The sequence below is a fragment of the Zonotrichia albicollis genome, chromosome 2, assembly GCF_047830755.1.
Source record: "Zonotrichia albicollis isolate bZonAlb1 chromosome 2, bZonAlb1.hap1, whole genome shotgun sequence".
In the NCBI taxonomy this organism is placed as follows: Eukaryota; Metazoa; Chordata; class Aves; order Passeriformes; family Passerellidae; genus Zonotrichia; species Zonotrichia albicollis.
In genome coordinates, this window is record NC_133820.1 from 99901691 (window position 1) to 99925046 (window position 23356).

The 23356-nt window shown below is 46.5% G+C and overlaps 2 protein-coding genes across 19 annotated transcripts in view; one reads left to right on the plus strand and one right to left on the minus strand.

Moving 5' to 3' along the window:
- The window catches only part of LOC113459197 (uncharacterized), a 32223-nt gene extending 16377 nt beyond the window's left edge, over positions 1-15846 (minus strand). For 3 of the 6 annotated variants that reach the window (XR_012579118.1, XM_026792993.2, XM_026792995.2), the window contains exons 1-2: positions 15184-15661; positions 1971-2064 (exon numbers count right to left, since the gene is read on the minus strand). Coding sequence is in view for 2 of the 6 variants with exons in the window: in XM_026792993.2 (XP_026648794.2) it covers positions 1991-2064; positions 15184-15661 (552 nt within the window). In the remaining 4 variants the exon portion in view is untranslated. Of the gene's footprint in view, positions 1-1970; positions 2065-3135; positions 3368-15183; positions 15662-15709 lie in introns of those variants that run through there. The other 3 variants (XR_012579120.1, XR_012579121.1, XR_012579119.1) reach the window with 2 other exon arrangements.
- Positions 15847-16000: 154 nt separating this feature from the next.
- MAP4K4 (mitogen-activated protein kinase kinase kinase kinase 4) overlaps positions 16001-23356 on the plus strand; it is a 162494-nt gene continuing 155138 nt past the window's right edge. For all 13 annotated transcript variants that reach the window (XM_026792989.2, XM_074535803.1, XM_014266610.3 and 10 more), the window contains exons 1-2: positions 16001-16139; positions 16505-16570. In XM_026792989.2, the coding sequence (XP_026648790.2) occupies positions 16083-16139; positions 16505-16570 (123 nt within the window). In that variant the 5' untranslated portion in view covers positions 16001-16082. The remainder of the gene's footprint in view (positions 16140-16504; positions 16571-23356) is intronic.

The window sequence follows — 23356 nt, forward strand, 5'->3', positions numbered from 1 at the left end:
TCAGGGTGTCAACACCTCAAAGGCGAGGAGGAGGGGGAAAGAGGAGGTAGAAACATCGTTGAGCAAGAAGGTGCAAGTGGGTGCCATCAGCCGGTTGTTTGAGCTACAAACAACTGCAGAGATGCTGGGAGCTGTAGCTATGCCGAATAGTTGGCCCATCCACCTCCTGTGTTGTTCCCATTCCACCTTCTCTTATCCACAGTCAGCAGGGCTCTGGCCAGCAGTGCTTTCCCTGACATTTTGGATTTGACTGGAAAGCAACGCTAAACTATGACATGCAGGCAGGTGAACAAGCAACGCTGGCTAGTCAAGCATGTGGTCAAACAGACCCTGACAGCAAGTCAGATGTGTCCCCCCACACCCTCATGTGCCGTAAAAATTCCTCATTTCGGGTCAGAGACAGCAAAGGTGAACAACACCAAAGTGTTCAGCCAGCTCTTTGGGGGTACAGAGTGGGGAAGTTTCATCTGGCTTCTGCACGGCAGCTACCAGAGCTCCTGCCAGCCATTGACAAATTAGAGGCTTGTTTTAAAGTGTAAAAATACACTTATTCTCAACTTTGCTTTTATTGAGAGAAAAGGGATAAAAACCTAATTCATAAGCCCCACCTAAAGCCTCTTCCCCAGTGTTGGCTCTGCCTCAGCCTCCCTCCCCACAAACATTACCTGCCTTCCCCCCAGAGGGCTCCTCCTGTCTTCCTCGTTTTTAGGGTGGAGGCTAATAAGCTCCCCAATCCTGGTAAGTCAGTATTAATTAACCTGCAGATCCCTGCAGGCTTCCAACACCTGCTAACAGAGAACGCAGCCAGGCTCTCACGGTGGTTTTTTGGATTTTTTTTTTTTTCCACACAGCAGCCTTTAGCACCTGGAATAAGGGAGGGTTGTAAGTTCTCACTTTGCCTGGGTGGCTTACAGTGAGGTAAAAATAAGGGGGGGGAATAATATTTTGTACTGCCTGCTTCTTTCATTTTTTCTCTCTTCCTTTTTTTTTTTTTTTTTTTTTTTTTTTTTTTTTTCCTTTTTAATTTAGACCAGCAACGTCTTTTGCATGGGAGGGGCATCGGCAAGGAAGTAGCTCTGCTGCATGCCATTACCACCTTTCTGAGGCCGGGGGAGGCACTTTTAGCTGAGTTCTGCCTCTCTGCTAATGGGCACCCTCTCTGCTGCTGGTGGCTGCCATCTGTGGCAAACGCTGCAGAGCACGTAGTCAATCACTGCGGGATGCAGTTCTGTGGTGCAACAGCTCTCTAGGGACTGATTTAGGGCCACTACACTAAGGCCAGTTGGAGCTAATTGGATTTTTCAGCCCCCAGCCTGGGTCTCCAGATGTGACAGGGCAGCATAGCTTTATTAACCTAACTGTGATCATCCATGCTCCTTGTTACAGAGAAAGAGATTTTGGGGTTTTTTTTGCCTTGGTGTTGAATCACAGCATAGTGGGGGCTGTTTCCTGCCAGCTCCTGAACAAGAGCCAAGTGGCATTCCTTGCCTGCTGGAATTTTACAGCACACACTGAGCAGGGGTGCCACCCTGCCGAATGCTAGCAATTTTTATTTCAGTGAGCACTTCTTGTTATCTCCACCAATACATGAGTAATTTTTCAGTGGACTAGGAAAACCAGGAAAAAGAAAAATCCCTGGCAATATTCTTCCATGACCCATTCAGGTGGCTAAAGCTTTTACAAATGTCCCCCCACAGCTAAGAGGACACACTGGCAAATAGCCCGTGTGCAGAAGAATGGAGATGGTGTTTTGCTGGGTCACTCCAGCAAGGGTGTGCAGGCCTCTGCCAGAGAACTGCCACCACCCTGCTCTTCCCTGCCCAGGCTCCATCTTGGTGCCAGCTTTGGTGCTCTCTGGGTCCTCCCCACAGCCACATCACCATTCCAACTGGATGGAAACGCAGAGCTGTGTCCTGTTAGTGTTTTGCCCCAAGACCAGCTGGGCTGTGAGGGAGGAGAAATGGGCCTACCTTGCTGGGAAGATGTTTGATCACTGCAGAGCAGCAGCCCCGTCCATCTGCCAGCACCACTCACCAGCCACATGTTCTTTATCACAGTGCCTTTCTGGAAGAGATGAGAAACAAAGGCCCAAGGAGAGCTTAGATAACCTGCTGGAAGTCATAATGTAACAAACCCAGCTTTTCTGACAAGTTTTGCTTGTGACTGTTGTACCAAACTATCAAAAAAATTACTTGTGTGCTATATTTGTTGGATAATCCTGTGCTTTAGATAATGGAAGCTTGGTCCCTTATGCAGTGTGACCCACTTCTAGGGCAAAGGAATGTGTTTCAGAAAACAGAAATAATGTTCTGCTATGGCTGTTGATCCTTCACCTTCTGCACTTGTTCCCTGAGGATCTCCACAAGAATAAGAGTTCCATTTGTATCTGTCTTACAGATCTTTAAGAGAGGCTGAAGGTTCCCTAGTACTGTGTACAATGCAATACAACTCCAGAGCCAGAGTGGAGAACATCCTTCAGATCAGCATGGCAAATCTGCATTTTTCACAGTCCAGGCTAGGGTAGTGGTGGCTCCTTCCAATACAAGTAGCTCCAACAGGATCCTTAGAAGAATGTTCAAAAGGACATTCTTTCACCTTCACTCATGGCAAAGACTTGAGGAAATGTGGCTCTGGAGCAAGAAAGACCACATGCAATTTCATCTGCATAAATGTCAGAGGCTTCACTCTCTTGGTGATCCTGGATATACTTGCTCATGTCTGGTCACTCCTTTCTCCTCACTTCACACTTAACCTCCCTCCTTTTTTTTTTTTTATTTTTACCCCATCTGCCAGCAACAGGGCAAAAATTCTTTTGTATGGAGAGCAGCTGCTGCATCCCTACCACCAACCCATCACCCACAGTGATGGATCTTTTCCATCCTAAATGATTCCATGATATTATACAGCTCTTCTTTCACTAGCAACAGAAGGAATAGTGCTGGAATAGTGGCTCTCCCCACAAACTTCCTACCTGCCCTCCCAGACAGTTTCCCTGTGAAGCATCATCCCTAACATCCTGCACTTGGCTTGCCTACAGGCTGCTGCTCTTTAACTGGAAGACAGGCTTCTGGCATTCCTGGGCAGTGAATTACAGTCATGTTGGCAGCTGCCCTCTGCCCCTGTCTATTGCAATACCTCAAGATGATGCCAGCAGGCCCTGGGCTGCATTAGGAGGAGGGTCACCAGCAGGTCGAGGGAGGTGATTATTCCCATTCAGTTCAGCACTAGTAGACAGACACGTGAGAGGTTCTGGGCCCAGTTCTCAGCTCCCCAGTACAACACAGACTGGAACTTGCTGCAGCAAGTCAGCAAAGGACCATGAAGATGATGAAATTATGAGATGTTGAGAGAGCTGGGATTGTTCAACCTGGAAAAGAAAAAGCTCAGGGGGATCTTGTAGGGGGATAGAATATAAGGAAATAAAGGTAGTATAGCAAGTAATCTTACCCCAAGGAGTTGCAGCTGAGCCAATTACTAGTGATTAGGAACAGGCCTGACTTTAACAGGTCACAGCTGTAAGCAATGAGAACAAGAGTGCTATAAAAGAGTGGGGTGGCTGGTTGAGAGGGGAATTGGTTGGCTGTTGTGAGAAGAAGGAAGAGGCAGTGTTCTGAGGCGCTGCCTATGAGAAACATCAAGGAGGTAGGAACCTCTTGCACTACGGACACAGCAATATGGAACCTTTGCAATAGAATGACAACAGGATCTGACCCTTGTGCATGAATACTCAGTGGGGTGACTAAAGAAGATGAAGCCAGACTCTAAGTGGTATCCAGTTAAAGGACAAGAGGCAATTGGGAGAAATGGAAATACAAGAAATACAATTTCAACATTAACTGCCCCTTGCCCCTCCTCCACTTCTCTACTAAAAGGGTGAGCACCCAGACAGGCTGTGGAGTCTCCATCCTTGGAAACAGTCAAAATCTGACTGTACCCACTCCTGAGCAACCTGCACTAGCTGACTCTGCTCTGACTAGGTGTCAGACTAGACAATTCTCTGAGGCACCTTCCTCCCAGCCTTAACTGTTCTGTGATCCTATTTGCTGATTCTCATGTCTTGCAGTCAATCCCACTATCCTTATCCTTAACCATCTTGATGAAGTGTTGTTTGGCATTCCTGGGTGAAGGAGCAAATTAGCTCTTCTGCAGCAGATACTCAGAGACACCTGACCAGCAGTCAAAGGCACAGATGATATGGGGAGTAGATGAGAAAAAAGGTCTTTCCACAAAAGGTACTAATTCCAGACAAGGGGATTCATCCCATCTAACTCTGGACATTTGCAGTGTCACCGTTTATGTCTGAGTAGTGTAGCCAGACTCCCTTTGGAGTCAACACAGAGAAACAGTCATTTCTAGAGAGTGACTCATGTGAACTATTTCACATGAGATGAAACATGGCCAAGAGCTGCCCTTCTTTCTTTGCTGACTACTGTGCGTACACTGAGGAGTGAAGAGGTCAAGATTGGACTTCTATACTGTAGGTATCTTACAACATTTAGGATGAGTCCCACCTCTGATACTTGTGCAGAAGTCTATTGTTGCCTAGAGTAAATTTTTACACACCATAAAATGCAGTCAAATTTGATGAATGTCTCTTTGCCTACAAAGAGGACTAAACAAACAGACAACTGATAAAGACAGGCAAACCCCAGAGCACTGCAGATTAAAGGTTCATACAAGTGATCTAGGGGCTGGATGGAATTCTATTGTCTTATTCCAAGACTGAGTACTTTAGGGGTGCAGGTCAAGAGCACTTTGAGTAATGGGACTCCAACTAATACGCTGGACCAAAGTCAAGGGCCGTAAACCCAACCCTACAGATTCCTTGTGTAGCTGGGCTCCTTGGAGTCCAGGGCAGTCTAGAGAACTGTTTACTTGATCAGTCCATGCTATTGTTTCTGGGATGGACAGAAGAAGGCTGTGGACAAGATGGCTTGGCAATGTCTTGGATCATTCTTTGCAATTTTTGCAGATTTCTTTGCATACATCCATCCATAGGATCTTCCAGGGCAGATCTTCACCTCATCACAATGTTGATTGAACTTTCTTAGTCGTAAACTATCCTTGGCCTGCAATGACAAGCAGCAAGGAGGTAATGTGTGTCCTTGGCAGTGACAGGCCCTAAGCTGGGTCAAAGGCTCGAAGGGCATTGCAAGAAGACACAACCTGTCTTGTTTTTTCTTTTGAAATATGATGAGGCAGCACAGCATAAAACTGTTTTCTCTTTTTGCACTGTCTGGCACACATCTGGACAGCATCTAGACAGAAGACTGATCAGACTTGGCAGAGGTGGTTTGGCTGTGCAGCATGATGCCCCATGCGCTATAGGAAGCCAGACTGCATTGACATGCTGTGGTGATGCTGGGGTGCAGTGTGGTCCTCAGTGCCTCAGCCAGCCAGTCGAGGAGCTTGACCCTAATGCTGCACCAAGGGCTCTGGGAAAAGGCAGTATAGCTCCAGATTGCATCAGGGAAGTGATCTTTGGGCAAGATGCTTAGCCCCAGGATTTCTCAAGGGAAGCCACAACTTCTAGAGAGCTGCATCATTTTGGAATGTTAACATTGTAGAAAAAGAAAGGATTGAGAAAGAGTAAATAAAGCCAACTGCCAAGAAAAATAACACGCAAAGTGTGAATGAAAATAGTTCATCTCAAATTAAGTACTTCAAATCCCAAGTTAAATTCCTGATATAAAAGAACTTGTGACCTCAAATTTCTCAGAACTTTGATAAAGACAATAATATGTGGGGTTTTTTTCTGAAGTGCTTAGAGATGTCAGACAACTATATAAGATTTAAGTGTTATTAAGTGTAGATATTAGCTGCTGTCCTGTAAAATGCAGTATGCAAACATGCTGGAAACTGTTGTAGGATGCAGGGAAAAGGTTGATATTTAAATATAATTTTACACCTTGGCAGTGTAAAATTTCATCATCAAAAAAGTCATAAAATGTTTCTGTCTTATGTTATTTTGGTGGTGAGAGAAAAGTGACTAACTATAACAAAATGCTTGAAATACCTGGTGCTAAGGTTAGTGGCCCTTATTTAAAACTCATTAACTTCGCTCATTTTGTACTGCCTTTTCAATAGTATGAAAATACATTTTTTTTCATCCAGCTCAGCCCAGTGAACAGCGAGACAGGACCTTTTTTTCTCTGCTGCACAGGTGTCCATCTCAGTGGAGATGCATGATCTCCACCTCTTCTTGCAGTGCTGTGATTCCATGTAGGTCAAGAACGGTCCAGCTCCAGAGGTTTTCACCCTCAGTCTTGTCAAAATTCATGTGCAAGAGAAAACTATTTTGGTGAACTTACATTCATCCTCAGTGAGCTGACCTTCAGATCCCAACATCCGTGTACAGACAGCTTTTCTTTCCTGGAGGAAATCAAGGGCTTGATCAGGCAGGGCTTGAGTACATCTGGCAGTGTTCTGGGGAACTCTGCAAAACTTCTTGCCAAGTACTCAGGATCTGATCTGGGGGAACGCCCTTATTCAGAAGTGCACATTTGCATGCCACCCTACCACCTTTAGTACTTGGGCTGTCTCCTGCACTGGGACCTCCTCCTGTGGTGTGTGCCTTCATCTCATCATTTCTCCTATGTATTTACACCTAGTTCAAATAACAGCTCCAGGATGGGCTTGTGAGAGGAGGGAACAAAATGATCAAAGCAACAGAAAAAGTTTTCAAAGTAGTGTTGAGAAATCATGTGCTGTTTTTCTTTTCTTCATATAAATTTCCCTGCTTTTTCCATTTCTTGGCTAATTGAGCCAAATCATCTATTCACCACAGCCGAACAACATCCTTGTTTCTGATGATGACTGTGTATAGTAAAAACAGCAGCCTTAAATGGGAGAAGTTGGTCATCAGAGCTTCCAGGCCGTTTCAGAAGAGCTATCCTAATTTACAGCAGTTAAATATCTGTCCCCTTGACTTCACTTTGCTACTTAAATGGGTAAATAGTTTCCAAAGCATGCATGACTGCATCAAAAATCTTAAAAACTGGCATTGCATGAAAAAGCATTGCCTGGCTACAAGGGATTCATCACACCAGCATGAGATGTCTCCAGCACAGGCTTCAGCCTCCAAACAAGCCACGATTGCTAAGACCCCATTCCTCTGTGCCACTTCAATCTTTGTTTCATGATGAGAGGAACCTGACGGTTCACCCTGGAGGTGCTCACTTCTTCAAATGAACAGGTGAAGCCCACATGTTTTATCTGGAGATAGCAGCTCTCTGTAGACCTTCTATATTCAGTGTTTCTGTTATGACCAAAGGACTCCTAAAATGTTCACATTTCAAAAGTTATTACATTGATTAGGAGTTCTTTACTAAGAGTTGCACCAAGGAACTTTACCAAACTGCTGTGTCACAGCAGCCCTGATATTTGGCTTACTTAAAATTGGATCACAGAGGATAAATGTATCATACAGAAGAGCCCCCTGTTAAATTAGCAAGATCTAGAAATAGACAGAAAATGCCTCTGAAAGCCAAACTGTATCTAAAATGCTTTGCCATCTATCAACACCCAGCAATGCCCCATAACATTCAACATTTTATGTATTTTGATGACAACATTTTGTTTAAGAAACAACTCTTGGAGGATTACCTTGTGTCAATCAGCAGCCCTCTCCATTTCAGCCATTGAGTATGACCACTGGGTGTCTTTTTTTCCCAAATTATACCTCCTAAGGTGATATCAGCCTAGAGGCTTTGTCCCTTCCCTTGGACCTTTCTTTGGTATTTTTATTGACCTGTCAGCAGCAGCCTCATGAGATCTTGGCTTTGTTGTTGGAGGTAACTTGGGAAGTTGCCAATGCCATTTCACCATTTCACTTGTGCCTCTTTGCTGTCATTGCCTTCTTGGTGGTGTCACTGCCAGGCATCAGAACTGATTCACTCTTTCTGGGGAATGTTATTTTTCAGATGATATAGGCTTAGCCTGGAAAATCCTTGTTCTGGCAATAGTAATTGCCCATGGAGAGGTGTGAAACCAGGTACAGGGCACCAGGGAAGAGAGCAGAGGGAACATTTTAAGTTAGCTTCACTGACAAAGCCAGAGTTCCCTGAAATTATGGCCTCTGTGGACCTCATGCTGTATAAAATGAAAGGGAAACTTAAACCAATTAAGCCTGTGTATTAATTGTGGAAATTCTTACGTGGTTCTAAATTTCCTTTAACAGCACTGGGGTTTTAATTTTTCATTTGAAAGGATAGTTAATTCTTACCTCAGCTTTTTTCCCCCTTTCTTTTGCATTTTTGTGCTAATTCACTCTTCATTTTAAAGTTACTTTCCAAACACAACTCTACTCATTGTAAAATATAACACAAAATGAAAATCCCTTCAAGATTCAAATAAAAGTGACTTGGAAACTGAAGAAGAAAGCTTTCAAAGGGCAGACTTCAGTAGCTTTAATGTTTGTTTAAAATACATGCGCTACACTTTAATTTCAACTTGTATAATTTACCTCACGAAGTCACAATTCTCAAAGGTGTATGAATTCACAGGGAGCTTGCACAAGGCATGAAGTTCAACATGGGGATATATTTTCAGAATTAAAGACGGCTGTACTCAGACCAGGGGCACTGCAGGAATTTATGCTGTCACAGACTTCTTGCAGAAGCCCACTGTTTGTGGAAGTGCATTAGCTTCATTCTGGGGACACAATGACTTCTGTACCAGCTCAGGCCATGTTAAAGGTTGGTTATTACCAGATATGTGAGCTTTTTTTGGATCAGCTTGCTCTGCATCAGATGCAGACACATAACATCTTTCCACTCAGTTAGCCCAAGTATAGAGAAATATTTCTGTGCTAGCTTTACGCCTTTTTTATCAAGTTTAAGCTGACTTCAGTATCTTCTCTGTTAGATGTTCTGTGACAAAATGATTCCCTCAGAATTTTTTGAACACATTTGAATTGACAGAATAAGTTCATAAACGTTCAGTGATTTGTATCACGTCGTCATGGCATTTCTGACTCATTATATGGCACATCAAGACTATGTTCAGGGTGATGCCAAAACAAGGCCCAAGTTCTTGAAAAGTGATCCCCACTGATCTGCTCACGAGCCTGGCAGGCTTGCAGACTCAACTTGAACTCTGTTTATATAAGCTGAAGGGCTCTGAAAGAACAACACAACTACCTCCACACTCACTGCCTTTCTGCTTTCACCACACTGTGGACACAACAGAGCTGGATAAAAAACAAAATAAAATCTGAAAACAGGTGTTATTTCCAATAATTATCTGTTTGATGACATGGCTCTTGTAAGGACGACGCAGTGACAGGAGCCAAAGAGCAGGAGGAAAAGCATAGGATCCCCATGTGCTTTGTGGGGAAGGCCTGGGAGATCCTTGCACAAGCACTGCCTGTAAATGCCTGCATAGCCACAGCCACCATCATGTTGGCAAAGCAGCTTTTCTTACTCCAGGACACAAATGTGGCATAAAGCAGGTTGTCTCTCTCCTGAAGACAGATCCCAGAAACTCTGGGTGAGCATCCCCAGGTGCCCTTTTGTGAGATAAAGCGCATCGAGACAAATGTGAGGAGAGACAATACTCCCTGAGGAGTTCTGACTCAGATGTGGAGGAAAAGAGTTTGCTCACAGCTGCTACAGATATGGCTCAGGGCCTGTATAAGAGGTGAAATAAGTGTCACACTTGGGTCATGGGAAGATAGCTACAAGCCAGCTTAGCTACAAGCAGAGATAGCCTGTGACAGCCAGTCACACTCAGTAATTGCATGCTTTGTGTGACAGATAGCAGATCCAGAAACAGAGAGCTTGTTAAAACCCCAGAGCATGGGCAGTGTACAAAAATATACATGGGATCTTCTCAATTAGCCCAAGCATGCAACAGTGTTTTTTATGGCAGGTTTTTGCATCATTGCCTGGTTTAAGTCTAGCTGCAGGACTGACAACTGTCTGATATGAAGTATAAGACTCTGGACTGTACTGTGAGTTCAGCCTGGGTAGATCAGTTAGGGATGTGGCGTCTGTGAAAGACTGTTGCAACATGAAATCACCCTTTCTTCTGTGCAGAAGCAGTTTCCTTGCAGAGGCTATGGCTCTATGGATGCAAATCCTGTGTGGGCATGTTCAGAGTCAGATTCAAAATGCTAGGTGATGCAAATTTCTGAAGTTCACTCTGCTGGTTTAGATTTGTTCACAGATTTCTCTGGAAGTATGTTGTCCTGGCAAATTTCATACCATTTCAGCCATCAGCTTCTCATGTCCTGTGACTCTAGATGGACCAGGTACCATCTTTCTTCATCACAACCAGCATAAACAAATGACATAAAAATTGTATTGTGTTATTTTCATATGTTCATTTGTGATCTGGATTAAGTTAGAACTTCTGGGTGCTCCAGTACTGCACAAGTGTGATATTAATTATTATAGCACTAAGGTTAACTTTTCCCCTTAGGCTGTACTGCAGTGCCATTTGAGGTAACTCTTCCCCCAAAATTACTTTCAGGACATGGTTTCATGGTACCTAGATCTCTGTGCTATAACTTGAGAAATTCCCACTCTCACATAACTGCCCACCACTCATTTAAAGCAGGGTGTTAAAGGGAGGTAAAGCCGAACTTGCCAAAAAACAAAGATGGTGTATTCTTTTTTGCTAAGATCAGCCTAGCTACCAAACCACAATACAGGGAAGCCAAACCAGCACAGCTGAAAAAACAGCACAGATGTGGAGCCTGGCAGGGGATGGAGAAAGGTGGGCACCTCCAAAGTGCTGACAGTGCTGACTGTACTGTGCCTTCCCGCATGGAGCAGCTGTGGGAGAGGGCTCTGACTCACTTTGCCACTCTTCCTGCACTAGCAGGACTGCTATATTTAGACAGCCCCTGTGTTTCAGGATCCTTTCAATCCAGTCCCCAAAATGCTAACAGACAAAGCCAGCCAGAGTGTGGGCAGTGATGGCCTCAAAGAGTACAGCTGGTGGAAAGCTGCTCCTTTTTGGCCCGTTTGTCACCTACATCATCATCTACATGTGTGACCCCAAGCTTGGGTCCAGCTACGTTCCTGAGCCTTGGCTGCGTGCTGGAACGAGGGAAACCCATCATGTGAGAGGCAGTGCAGTATCCTGAGGAGCAGGAAGTCACCAGCAGCACTGTGTGCAACTGGGCAAGCAGAGCTGCAGGAACATGTCCAGCCCGTATGACAGTATTAAGATGCAGCATGAGAAAACCTGGGTGTGCCAGCAGTGATCACACAGAGCAGCTCTCACATGGAGCTGAGAGATACGGGTGGTGGAAACAGCAGAGGAGGAGAGGAGCCTAAGCTGGAGGGAGGCTGATTGTGTGGCATCCTTTTGTAACTGATCTGCTCCCAGTATGTGTTGTAATAAATAGCATGAGGAGAACTGTCCCCAGCCTCCTTCTGCTCCATTTGCAGCAGGAACGCTGGACAATGCAAAGCCTCACTCAGCCCCACTCACTAGCCTGTCCTCTGTTACTTATCACCCTAGCTTGAGCCTCCCTCAGGGATTTTTTCAGCCAAGGAGAGAACCATTTCCCCAGAGTATGACTGGGCACATGTCTAACACTTCACACTATAAAGGAGGTCAAAATCACTCCCATTTTCCACACAGAGAACGGGAGTGGAAGCAGGAAATGAGATGCCCCAAGGCTATGGGATGAATCAGGAGTAGAACAAAATGAAAATTCAGAACTTCCTGTCTCTTTACTCATCTCTTTGAATACTGTTGATGATTAAGCTCATAAAAAGTTAATGCAGTTGATGACCTCTACATCTCTGGTCAGCGATTAGGGCCCTGGCATATTAAAAGTGGAAAATTATAAAACAAAGACAATTTCAAAGAAGTTAAAAAAAACAGAAGGCGAGGAATTTCTTTTGTGGCTACAACATAAATGTTGGGTTCCCATCATTCCCACAGTGTCTCTTCCAGTAAGGAAGGAAGCTTCTGTAGTTTTACCCCTATGGGTCCACTGAGAGTTGAAATTGGCTTAAACCACAGCCACAACCAAGAGGCAATGCTATGGTTACACTTCCTGCCCTCCACTTAGTTTCTGACCCCTCTGTTTCCCTTTTGTTAACACAACAGCTCAAGGAGAACACATCATGAACCAGCCCAGGGAACTGATCAATAGTAACATTAGAAGTTATTTTCCTTTTGTGGGCTAGCTTTGCTATGAGTCCTGGCTCACTACACAGCTACAGGAATGCTCATACCCACAACAAGAGATGAGGTGCCATTCAATAGGAAAAAATGGCCAGAGAAAGGGAGGCTCAGCACCCCTCTTTCAGGGATGCTGAAACTGCTGGGGGAGCTACAACTCCTGTGTTCCCTTCACTATAAGCTATGAACACTTTGAGCAGGAATGGGTGCAACTGTGTGAGGATGATGGAAAGAATCACATAGGCCTCAGCCTTCTCCTGCTTTGCTCCCCAATGGATGGAGCAGAGTCAGATTTTTTGATGCTTCTACTGAAGTTTGTCATTAGAAACACTGTGTGTGCTCTGTGGGGTGACAATCCACAGGGGTGAAAATGCCTTTCCTTGCATTTAGTCTTCATTATGATTTTTGATGGCTGTCTCACTCCGTCTCACTTCAGGATTGCTGGTTTCACTATGAGGAAGAGTTAAAACAGACTGCTCATCTTTCCAGTGATTTTAGGTTTGGTCTTTCAACCTTTGGACTTTCAAACTGGGTAAGAAGACTGAGGTGGTGAAAAGCATGATGAACATGTGAACCTAGTGGTTTTGGCTGCAGCTGAAGAGGCTTCTTGCTCAAAAAAGCAAGCCTTTCATCCCTCCACTTGAGTAGGAAGGAAAAGGAAGGTGAGGCGTCGTGGTGCTTCACTCTGGGAACTAGCAGGAAGCTCTCTTGTGGCATTTACTGCTTTATGAAAACTATTTTTTCCCTAAAGTAAGTGGATGCCTTACTTTTCAAGAATTCACAATCTTGTTGCTAGCACTTTAGCAATCTTTAGTATAATACTAAAACACACCAAAGAACAACTCACTGTAATAAAACAAAAACTTAAAGCGGAGAGGAGACACTGTGGTGGAGCCACATCAGAGGTCTGGTGAAATTATGTGTGTTGGTGAAAATATGAATGGTGAAAATGTGTATACAGGCTCAGATCCTCATCTCTAAAATCCTAGGCTGTACTTTTCAGAGGCACAAGGAAGTTGTTTCATCCTGGGCTTGGAAAACTCACAGTTCAGAGTTTGGGCTTGAAAATCTTTCAGCATTCAGAAATACATAGCAACAGTTTCTGAGGTAGTATTAACGTTACAGAAGGTGATTCTGAAGTTATAATAGACATGTGGCACAGGAATGTCATATTCATACTCAACAACAGTGAAGAAAGGAAGGATTGGGAGCAGATTAGAAATGAGGACATCACTATGATGCTACATGGGGAACCCAGCATGAACATTAGATGGAACGCAGAAATGGTTCAATGAAGGGTAAATATGGAATGAGTTCTTTTCACGGTATCACTAAAAAGACCAAAACTTGCTAGCTGGCAAAAATCAAGGGGAAAACACACCAGAAGTCTAAAAAATGAACATAATGAAGAAAATGAATAGAAAACGATTGGTGTCTCTTCCAAAACAAGAACCAGCAGGATTTTCTTTGTTCAGTCTAGCAAAAAGTGGTCTCTACACAACATGCTAGCTCAGCTTTGGAACTCCCTGCCAGAGGGAGTAAAAGTCACAAGCATGTATGAATCCACAAAGTAAATAGCCAATCTACTGGAAGGAAAACATAATCAAAAAATATGAAATGCAGTGACACCAAATGCTGCTAAAGAACTCCCTGAGCTGTTGAGAGTTGGTTAGATAAGCCAGGGAAGTATTACTGGATGGTTAAAGTATCCCATTGATCTTCTCTCAGCGTTTACTGCTGGCTGCATCTGGAGATGGATGCTGGGACAGACGGGCAATGGATCTGACCATTGGCTTCCCTTACACATAAAAAGGCTGAATTAAATAAGCCATGTAATGCAAACCAGGCCAATGATAATAAATCTTTGTGGAAATTCACTTTTCAAAATCTACTGCGCCTCTAGACTTGACCTTATTCCTGTGCATGCACTCAGGCAGACACAGCACCAAATCCATTTGAAATTATTTGCCTTTTCCCGACTATAGGTTCCTGCGCAGAGAACAAAGTTTCCTGGTCTAGGCTGGAGTTTCCTTTCTTTGTATCTACACTTAAAGTGAAAATGAAGCATGCCATTAAACTGTTATGGTAATTTATCCTTACACTTTCTGCTCAACAGGTTTGCTTTGTTTCAAAAGTATGTTTCTGTGATACTTATAGCTATGTATATGTAATTTTGTGGTTAAATTAGAAGAGAAAGGAAAACCCTGGTTCCCACAGGAAACATAACCCGACCTCTTGCAAGCAGGTAACATTTTTGCCATATCAGTGTGATAAAGAACTTCAATGAGAAACAAATCCTGCCAAGGTTTACACCTGTGTGCAACTGCCTGATGTGTCTTGCTCAAGTGAGGTTAATGAGATTTTTCCACAATTCAAATTCTGCTAGAGGATTATTCTGGGCGGGAAGGGGGCCTGAGACAGCTCTATCAGTAAACGATGTGTTAAAATAGGGGAGATGGGTCTGGTTCTGTGGCCCAGGATTTTGTCTCCTTCTGCAGAAATCTCTTCATGAGACACAAATGTTTTTCCTGTGGGCCTGGGGTCTCCGGGCAGTGGGAAACTGTGACATTTTGCTGGTCATCTCACCGGGGATGGGAAGAGAAAATATCCCCAGCGCACGGTGAATACCAGCCGTGACAGACCCACAGTGACCGCGCTGCCCCGCAGAGGCGCGCCGGGGCTGCGGGCCCGTCCTTGCTCTGGGCGCGGGCAGCGGCAGCGTGGGCCGGTCACGGCAGCGTGGGCCGGTCACGGCAGCGTGGGCCGGTCACGGCAGCCGGCGGTGAGGCAAGGGCAGCGAGGGCTGGTCACGGCAGCGTGGGCAGGTCACGGCAGCCGGCGGTGGGGCGGCCGCCCGGACCTGCCACGGACACGCGTGCGGCTCCGGCCGGCAGGGCCCAGCGCCGGGGAAGGGCCGCCCCGGGCCGCCCCCGCCCCGCGGGGCTATTGTTGGGCGGCGGGGCGGGCACGCTGCGCGGCCGGTTCTCTCCCCGCCCGCTGGCCCCCTCCCTCTCTCTTTCTCTCTCCCCGCGAGTTTACCCAGCAGTGCTCTGGTGCGGGTGCGTTTCCGCCGGTTTTTCCTGTTGGAGAAGGGAAGGGGGAGCTGTTCTCTCTCTCTCTCTCCTCTCGCAGTATATTTTTTCTCCTCCTCCTTCTCCTCCTCCTCCTCCTCCCCAGCTATCTTTGTCTGGCTCGCAGCACCCCGCTCCAGCCCCGCGCCCCTGCCCCGCCGCCGCCGGGACGCGCAGCCCCTGCCCGCCGGTGCCCGGCGCCGTTTGATGCGAGGGCAGCGCCGCGGGAAGGGCTCGGAGGCGGCGGGGGCACCGCCGCGACGCTGGGCGTGAGCCGCCCCCCCATGCGAGAGCGGAGCCGCGGCTGCCACTGCCGGCTGCCGGCGTGAGCGCCGCCGGCCGGGCCGAGCCGTGCCGTGCCGTGCCATGCCCGGGTGCGGGGCGCATCGTGAGGCTGCCAGAGGCTGCCGGCACCGGCGCCGCTCCTGCCGCCGCCGCGGCGACATGGTGTGAGCCCGCTGCCGCCGGGGACGCGCGGGCAGCCACCGACTCACCCGCTCACCCACCGACCGGCCGGCCGGGATCCTCGAGGGGATCCAGCCCCGCACTGCAGCGCGGGGAGACGGACGGACGGACAAACCGCAGCACCCCTTCTCCTTCTTCCTTCCCTTCCTTCACCTCCCCTTCTCTCCTCCTCTTCCCACCATCCATCTATCTATCCATCATCCCCCCCGCCAACCCCTCCCAATGCTGAAGAGTTTCAACCCGGCGGGGCTGGAGTGAAGAAGGGAAGGGCGGAAGGGAGGAGAGGAGCGGAGCTCCGCGCAATTCACAGCTGCTCCAGGGAGGGGGGAGCGGCCTCGCTATTATTTAACAGAGAAGAAAAAAATATTTAAAGAAAAAAAAAAAAAAAGAAGAGACGGGAAAATGGCGAACGATTCTCCTGCAAAAAGTCTGGTGGATATCGACCTTTCCTCCCTGCGGGTGAGTGCCGGTGCCGGGGGCCGGGGCGGGGGCCCCCCGGGGCCGGCGCGCCCCTTGTCGGGACTGCGGGGCCGGTGGGGTGGGAGCGGCCGGGCCCGGGCCCGGTGCCGGGGCGCAGGGGGCCGCGGCCGCATGGGGGGAGCCCTCCCGCGGGGGCGGGCGGGAGGACCGCGGCCCTGGGCTGCTTTTCCTTTGTTTGCATGTATTGGCATGTGCGTGGAAAAACAGGGCGCAACAGCTGCACGCCGCCAGCAACCGGGTTCGCTGGTTGGGCTCTGCCAGCAGCCATCGCCTGAACAAAAATGTAACCCCGCTTCTCTTCTCCCCTTTCCTCCCCCGCCCCTTCTGCCCCTTCCTCCCCCTAGGACCCCGCTGGGATTTTTGAACTGGTGGAAGTGGTTGGCAATGGCACGTACGGGCAAGTCTACAAGGTTTGTATCAGAATTTCTTCTCCTTTTGTTGTTGCCGATTTTCCAGAGGGTGCCCGGTGCCTGCGCCGGGCTGAGCACACGGCTGAAGGCGAGCCACCCGCGCTGGCCACCGGAACAGTGAGGGGTGGTAGAAGTGTTGCCCTTGTCATTGTTGCTGGCCTTGTCAAGTTTGTCAGCCCCTTGGCTTCTGCTTTTTCGGATGGGTACAAATTACTTTCCTAAGCACCAATCCTGTAATGATGAAATACGCCTTTATTGTCCTTATTCCTCTCTGTGCTCCTTCCAGAGAAATGACCAAACCAAGTGGACGCTGTCAGAGTCTGTCTCGGTTATACAAACCCGTCCACAGGCTTACTCAGCTTTGCTGCTGGAAATCCTTATGGAAGTTGCTGCTGCTGCAGTGACTTTAGACAAAGACATTGGCCTTAATTAAAATTGTCACTTGGTGTCTTTATGAGTGTTGAAGCTGTGGAGTTGGGGGCGAGTGCACCTGATGGGCTGTGCAGAGTGACAATAATAAGTGACCAAAGCAGATGAAACTTATTTTGTGGAAATCAGAATTCCCAGAATAACCTGTTTGACAAGTGTATGACTTTAAAAAATAGAAATCAGAGTGTGGTCATGTGGGTGTGAAACTAGCCTACTTTTTCCTTTTTTTCTTCTTTTTACCCTTTTGTGTGCAGTCAGTGTAACAAACAAATCTTGAGCTTGCATGACTTTGAAGTGAGTGCTAGCTACCAGGATGACTAATTATTTGCACAGACAATACTTGGCTAAAGATTGAAGGCTCTAGCCTTAAACTATAGAAATGCAAGATGCATTTGGAGAGAGAAGGAGAGAGGTGAAGATGCTTAGCTGCTTGTTTGGGTTTTTGGTTGCTTTTTTGTTGTTTTGTTTTTCTTTTTGCTTATAAACAAGGGAGTGCAATTGATCTGAGTTTCCCTGATGGCAAGATACTGCTGCTTGCAGCTCCAGTAACTAAATAAAGCGCTTTGCTGCCTCTTCTGCAAATGAAACACATGTCAGTTTGTTTTGAGGGCGTGAACCTCAGCCTTCCTGATGGAGAATTAGTCTGCCTGCGCTGTGTATTCGTTGCTTTTTAAGACTTGAGCTGGAATAGCCTGGCTGCTGTTGTTGGTATAAAGCTGGAAGAAAGAATGTGGCTCAAAGGGTCACAGGAGAGGGGGCAGATGAGTAAAAAGCTGCCCTTTGACACAACCTCAGCTATTTAATTTTTTTCTGCCATTTCAAAGGATGCAATTTTTTTCTGTAATCATTTGTTCCCAGAGCTTGCATCATCTTATAAAAAAAAAATTAATAGGGTGTGAATGTGGGACTTGAAACTCTCCTGTTAATTATTGCAATTTAGTGCATTGTTTCTCAGTGTACTTGTTAATGCTTTTGAGTTAATGAGCAAAGTTCTCCTTAGTTTAACAGTCTTGACAAAAGAAATGTTTAATTTCATTTTCTTTAAATAAGGTAGAGCTCTCCCAGAATAGTTAGCATTAGAAATGAAATATAAATGCATGGGCACATGTATTTATTGTCTTGGAAGAGTTGAACGAACACCCGATGTCTAAGGGCATTGGTGTCACTGTGATAGCGGGGAGCAACAGGCAGCCTCTTTTCTTGCTATTGAGCCTGCTAGACGGAAATGAATTGACAGGTGTTTAAGTCTGGGTTGGCACTGCTTCTTCCTAGGTATTTGCCCACATTTGTGTACATACACTGATAATGTGGACACCTAACAGGGCTGTATATAAACAAATAATACCAAACCAAAAAACTTCCTTGCTGCGATAAGCATCTTTCTTTTTAAACTAATGAAGTTATGTTAAAAAAAAAAAAAGGCAGTTGTTGCAAAAGTTGTTGCAAAAAAGCCCCAGCTTTTCTTGGCCACTGTTTTTGGTAGGAGAAATGTTCCAGGGACACCCAAAGATGAGACTCTGTGTGTATGTTTTGAGGGCTTTCATAGGAACTGCATAACCGAGGGAAAAACGTGTTTATGCCGTGTTTGCTCGTTGCCTTCCGCTTTCCTTCTACCCAGCAACCACTTCTTGAAATCCCTCTTCCTGGATGGTTTTATTTCCCTTGTAAGCTGTCTGTCATCCCGAGGGGCTGGGGGCGGCGTGCCGCTGCTTTTGAGGAGCCGAGCTGCGAGGTGCGGTTTGATGCACTTCCCCATTCGTGTGCAGGCATCAGCGATGATGTCACCCGGGAGCGGGATTGGCTGGCTACCTGCCACTGCGGGAGGACACGGAGCGAGCCGAGGGGCCATGACGTTATCTCTTTGTCTAGCTCACACCGCCGCCGATGATGCCGAAGGTCGTTTGCCCGGCTGGGCAGTCCGCTTTCCAGCGGCGCTGCGAAGGGGACGGCGCCAACCTGTTGAAAAGCAGAAAATGGCCCTGTTGTTTCTCCTCTTTGCCTTAGCTGAGCTAGCTGGAAATAGCTCATCTATCTGGCTGGAGATATTTCTGTAGTTAGTTCTACCTTAGCGATTTATTTAGCTATATGTAGGTGTGTAGATGTTTATGCATGTATGAAATGTGAGGGCAGCCCTTGGATGTTTGGCACCTAAATGCAGTGGAGTTACTCCCGCATTTTATGCATTGAATGGGTTGGCTTAGGTGGAGTGTTACTGTGGGCCTGGGACCTCAGTGGTGAGGCGGTAAAAAGACGAAGTTTTCTGTTGCTGTGCTTGAATTGGGGCAATGGCTTTAAACTGAAAGTAGGTTTAGATTAGGTATTGGTAAGAAATCCTTTACTGTGAAGGTAGTGAGGCACAGGAACAAGTTGCCCAGAGAACTTGTGAACACCTCATCCCTTCACAAGTGTTCAAGGCTGGGTTGGATGGGGCTTTGTGCAGCCTGGTCTAGTGGAAGGTGTTTCTGCCTATGACAAAGGGGTTGGAGCTAGATCATCTTTGAGATCACTTCCAACCCAAACAGTTCTATGATTTTGAAGTCTATAGAGTTTTTATTATTTTCAGCTTCATAACCTTGCTTACACCTCTCCTGTGTGTAAGAAGAAGCCTTGTGTGTCAAGAGCAGCTTCTCATGCAGTGGTGAAGTAAGAAAGGAAGGGGTGGTTTGGGGAAGCCTTTGCCCAGTACAGGGGAAGGGGCAGAGGGCCTTGGCTCATTCGTCCTGGGGTCAAGCAGAGCTCTACTGCTGCTTGGACATCCTGGGGAATGAGACTTGTCTTGCCTTTCATAATTTGTTCTAAACCCGACAACCATGGCGTGGAAGTTGCACCACTTAGAGAGAAAGCAAAGGGTTAAACGCTGCCAAGTACGGTCGGCAGCGTTCCCTTGCAGCCGAGGAGGGGAGGACCCGCCGCAGAACCCCCTGGCTCGCTCCTTCTCACACTTTTAAGGAGTCCCAGGCCGGTGCTGGAGTTGGGAGGGGGAGTTTTCCCTTGGGTAGGTCGGTATCAGCTGGCGGGAGCCGAGCGGCGTGTGCGGGCCGGCCCGGGCCGCGCCTGTGCCCGCGGCGGGCGGGGAGCCCCGGGCCGCGCTCCCGCTGCCCGCGCTGCTGGGCCCGCGCGCGGTGGGCAGGGCGGCGTCCCGGGCTCGGCACGGCCTGGCCCGGCCCGGCCCGTGGGGGTTCGGCCCGGCCAGGCCCCGCCGTGCTGCCGCTGGCGTGTGGTGCCGCTGGGATGGCGCACGGATGTGCTGCCCTCTCCTTCCCTCTTGAGTCAGCCAGGTCCCGCTGCCGTGTAACTGGGACTCGCAGACAGCTCACCGAGGGATCGGCTGCCTTAAGGGCTTTTTTTGATCTTTTACAAGTAGTGGGAGAAGCATTTTTAGCATTGCTGCGGTTAGATTTTAGTTTTTCACATCCAGCAGTAAGCTTAATATGAAGTTTGGCTTGCACCAAATGAGAACACTCCTGAAATTTGTCTCAATATAAGGTCTGAACTGGGTGTTTGCTTCCATTCTGGTTTTTGGTATTTTGGGTTTTTAATGCTAAAATTACCTGTGACCTAAAGGCAATAGGTTAATACTTTTGAAATTTTAAAATCTCTATCATCTGATCATTCAGAGGCCTAAAACATTGTAATTTTGCTATTGACACTGAACTATGTTAACTTGCTTAGTCACTTTCTCTTTTGTTGTGTATATGTCTGTTTTTAAAGACACCTAACACTTTAACCATTGTGAGTGTGCTGTTACATCTCACAGACATCGTAATTCTCTTGTATCAGCAATGACTGGGGTGGAAGGATGTATTTGTGGGAGTTCTGAGGCATAGCAGGAGTGCACCAGAAGGATGAGAATTAGGGGATGATACTCCTAATTGCACTCAACGCAGGCTGGAGTGACTTTTTCCAAGAGTCTTGTAATAGTTAATTCATAGTGAAGGCTTCTTTTGTTGATCTGTGTTGCAGCCTTCCAAAACTGCATGTAAATGATGTGTATTGTCTAACTGCTAGCTCGTAAAAGGAAGTGATGTAAGATGTGATCGTTTAAATGCTGATTTGAAAGTAAATTAAAACTTTGCTAAATGTTTTCCCACACTAAGGATACCCTATTTTTGTCTTAATGGACTTTCTGTCTTACAAGGTGACTGTATTGGGGGGCTAGGAAGATAGGACAGTTCTTGGTATTCTCTAGAAACTCAGTTAAGGGTGTTTTTTCCGCTCTCTCTCCCCTTTGTTTCTCTCAATGCTAAAGGGACGTCATTGTGGATTCAAATGATTTTGTTAAACATGAATACAATTCCAGTCTTATCACTATAAAGACAAACTGTACTGGGGATCAGTGAGGTCACTGGCTTTCAGGAACTGGTCCAGACCAGCTCTCTTAAGTATGAATTGCACTTCTTCCCTTACTCCTCTGGATTGTGTTGCAAAGTGAGACCTTGCTGTTTAAGAAATGGTGAAGGACCAGGCAGCAGCTGGAATGTTGGCATTTTTTTGGATCCTTCAGCTAGATGTTTACTCTCCTGTCCTCCCCTAAACTGGCTGAACTTTTGACCAGTTCTCCATCACCCAAATCCTTCTTAATTAAATACACAAAAGCTAGGCAGGTGGCCAGTGGGGATTACTGATATTTATTTTTATTAAAAAAAAAAAAAAGAAAAAGAGAAAAGAAAGCAATGTGCCAGTTGTGGGTAACCACATGTCCCTCTTGTTCTTCCTCCCCCAATCCCATCTGTCTGTTCACAAAATGTGGGGCTTTTGCAAACTCCTGGGGCAGGGGCTCCTTACTCTTCTAATTAGAAGAGGACTCAGTGGTCTGAGACTTGGGTGTGTGCTGGGCTTCGAGGTGCTGGATGTAACAAGATCCAGCCCAGAGTTTTGTGCTGACTCCTAGAAATTTTTTTCAGCTTTCTATCAGAAGGTATTTCAACTGGTGTGGATAAAATTTCAGTTGAAATCATCTGGTACTCTCTCCTTGCTTTTTGCATGTGTGGGCTCTCTCCCTGCCCTTGGTGGGGGTTGTAGGGCTTGTATGGGTGGATGGTTTTCCCTGTCAAGGTCTCTTCTTCTTGCACCAGGGATGAGGAAGGTGAGCTTTATCTGTATGGCCTGGGGCAGGGGCTTTTAGTCATTTTGGGATAGTGAAGAAAGGAGGAATGTACAGCTTCCATTCCTTAATTAATTTTTGTTCTCTCCTAGCAGTGTCATGTAGTTTGGAGATGTGTTGTTGTCAACTTCCAAGCACCAGAGTCTTGGCTTGATAGTGTGCAGAAATCCTTCTTTTGGTCTCTGTGATGATGGCAGGTCTGCACCTCCCACCCAAGGGAATGATGTAGAGGAGCATCCCCAAAGGCAATGTAGCATTATGAGAGGTTCTCACCCTTTGCATTTCCTTGCCTTCAGCATATACATTTTTTAGTATAAATTTTTTGGACGAGAATGCTAGCTGACTTTTCTCATGTGGTCTAATATGTGTTTGTATGTACACGTTATGTTCTGCTCATCTTTTCAAGTGGTACTTGCCTTTGCAAGAGCGATTTTAACCTGGTACATTGTATGCCTACCCTCCTCAGATCTGTTTTCTGTGGAGGAAAGTGGTATTTTTGTTTTTTTCCATTTTACATTTTTGACTGTACACTCTGGCTCCACCAGGATTTGGATGACGTTGATATTTAAACTCAATAGCATTGAGTTGCACAATGTGAGCTTGACTGTAGTCAAAGTTACAGTAAGATCCTTATCTGCATCGTTATTTTAGGTCTCAGCCCACAGAAAGTGGTGGAAAGAATTCTGCTTGCTTGAACAAGAGGTGGATTTGGGAGGGGATCTCATGGCTTTGCACAAGAGTTCTCTTATCAAATACTTTATGTTTGTAACATTGTGGGTCCCTTATTATTTCTCAGGTTAGCATAGGCTCTAGAAAAGATACTGTTGGCTCTAAAATCAGACAGCTATGTGAAGGAGGAGGAAAAAGCCCACATTGGTGCATACCTCTTGGGAACCTTGAGGCAGCTTTGATTGTAGAGGGCTAGGGGATTTTGACATTGCATCTCAATATTATTTCTAAAGTGTGTTTTCTGCTTTGGGTGTGTTGTTAAACACTTTTACAGAGGCACAAAAAGATGACACTAATTAGAAGCTGTGGAGTACTACTGAATAGCCAATATGATGCTGTGAAGCTCATGGTACCTCCACCTAAGCCTCATTCCTGGTCCCTTGTCATATCTGAGCAAGGCTTGATGTATCTTCTCCAAGGTGGCCATGGGGCCCTGTAGACCTAACTCATATGGTATCTATTTCAGTGTTAGAAAAAGGACAGGGCAGCTTTGTGAAACAGGAGCAAATACTGACTAGAGACTT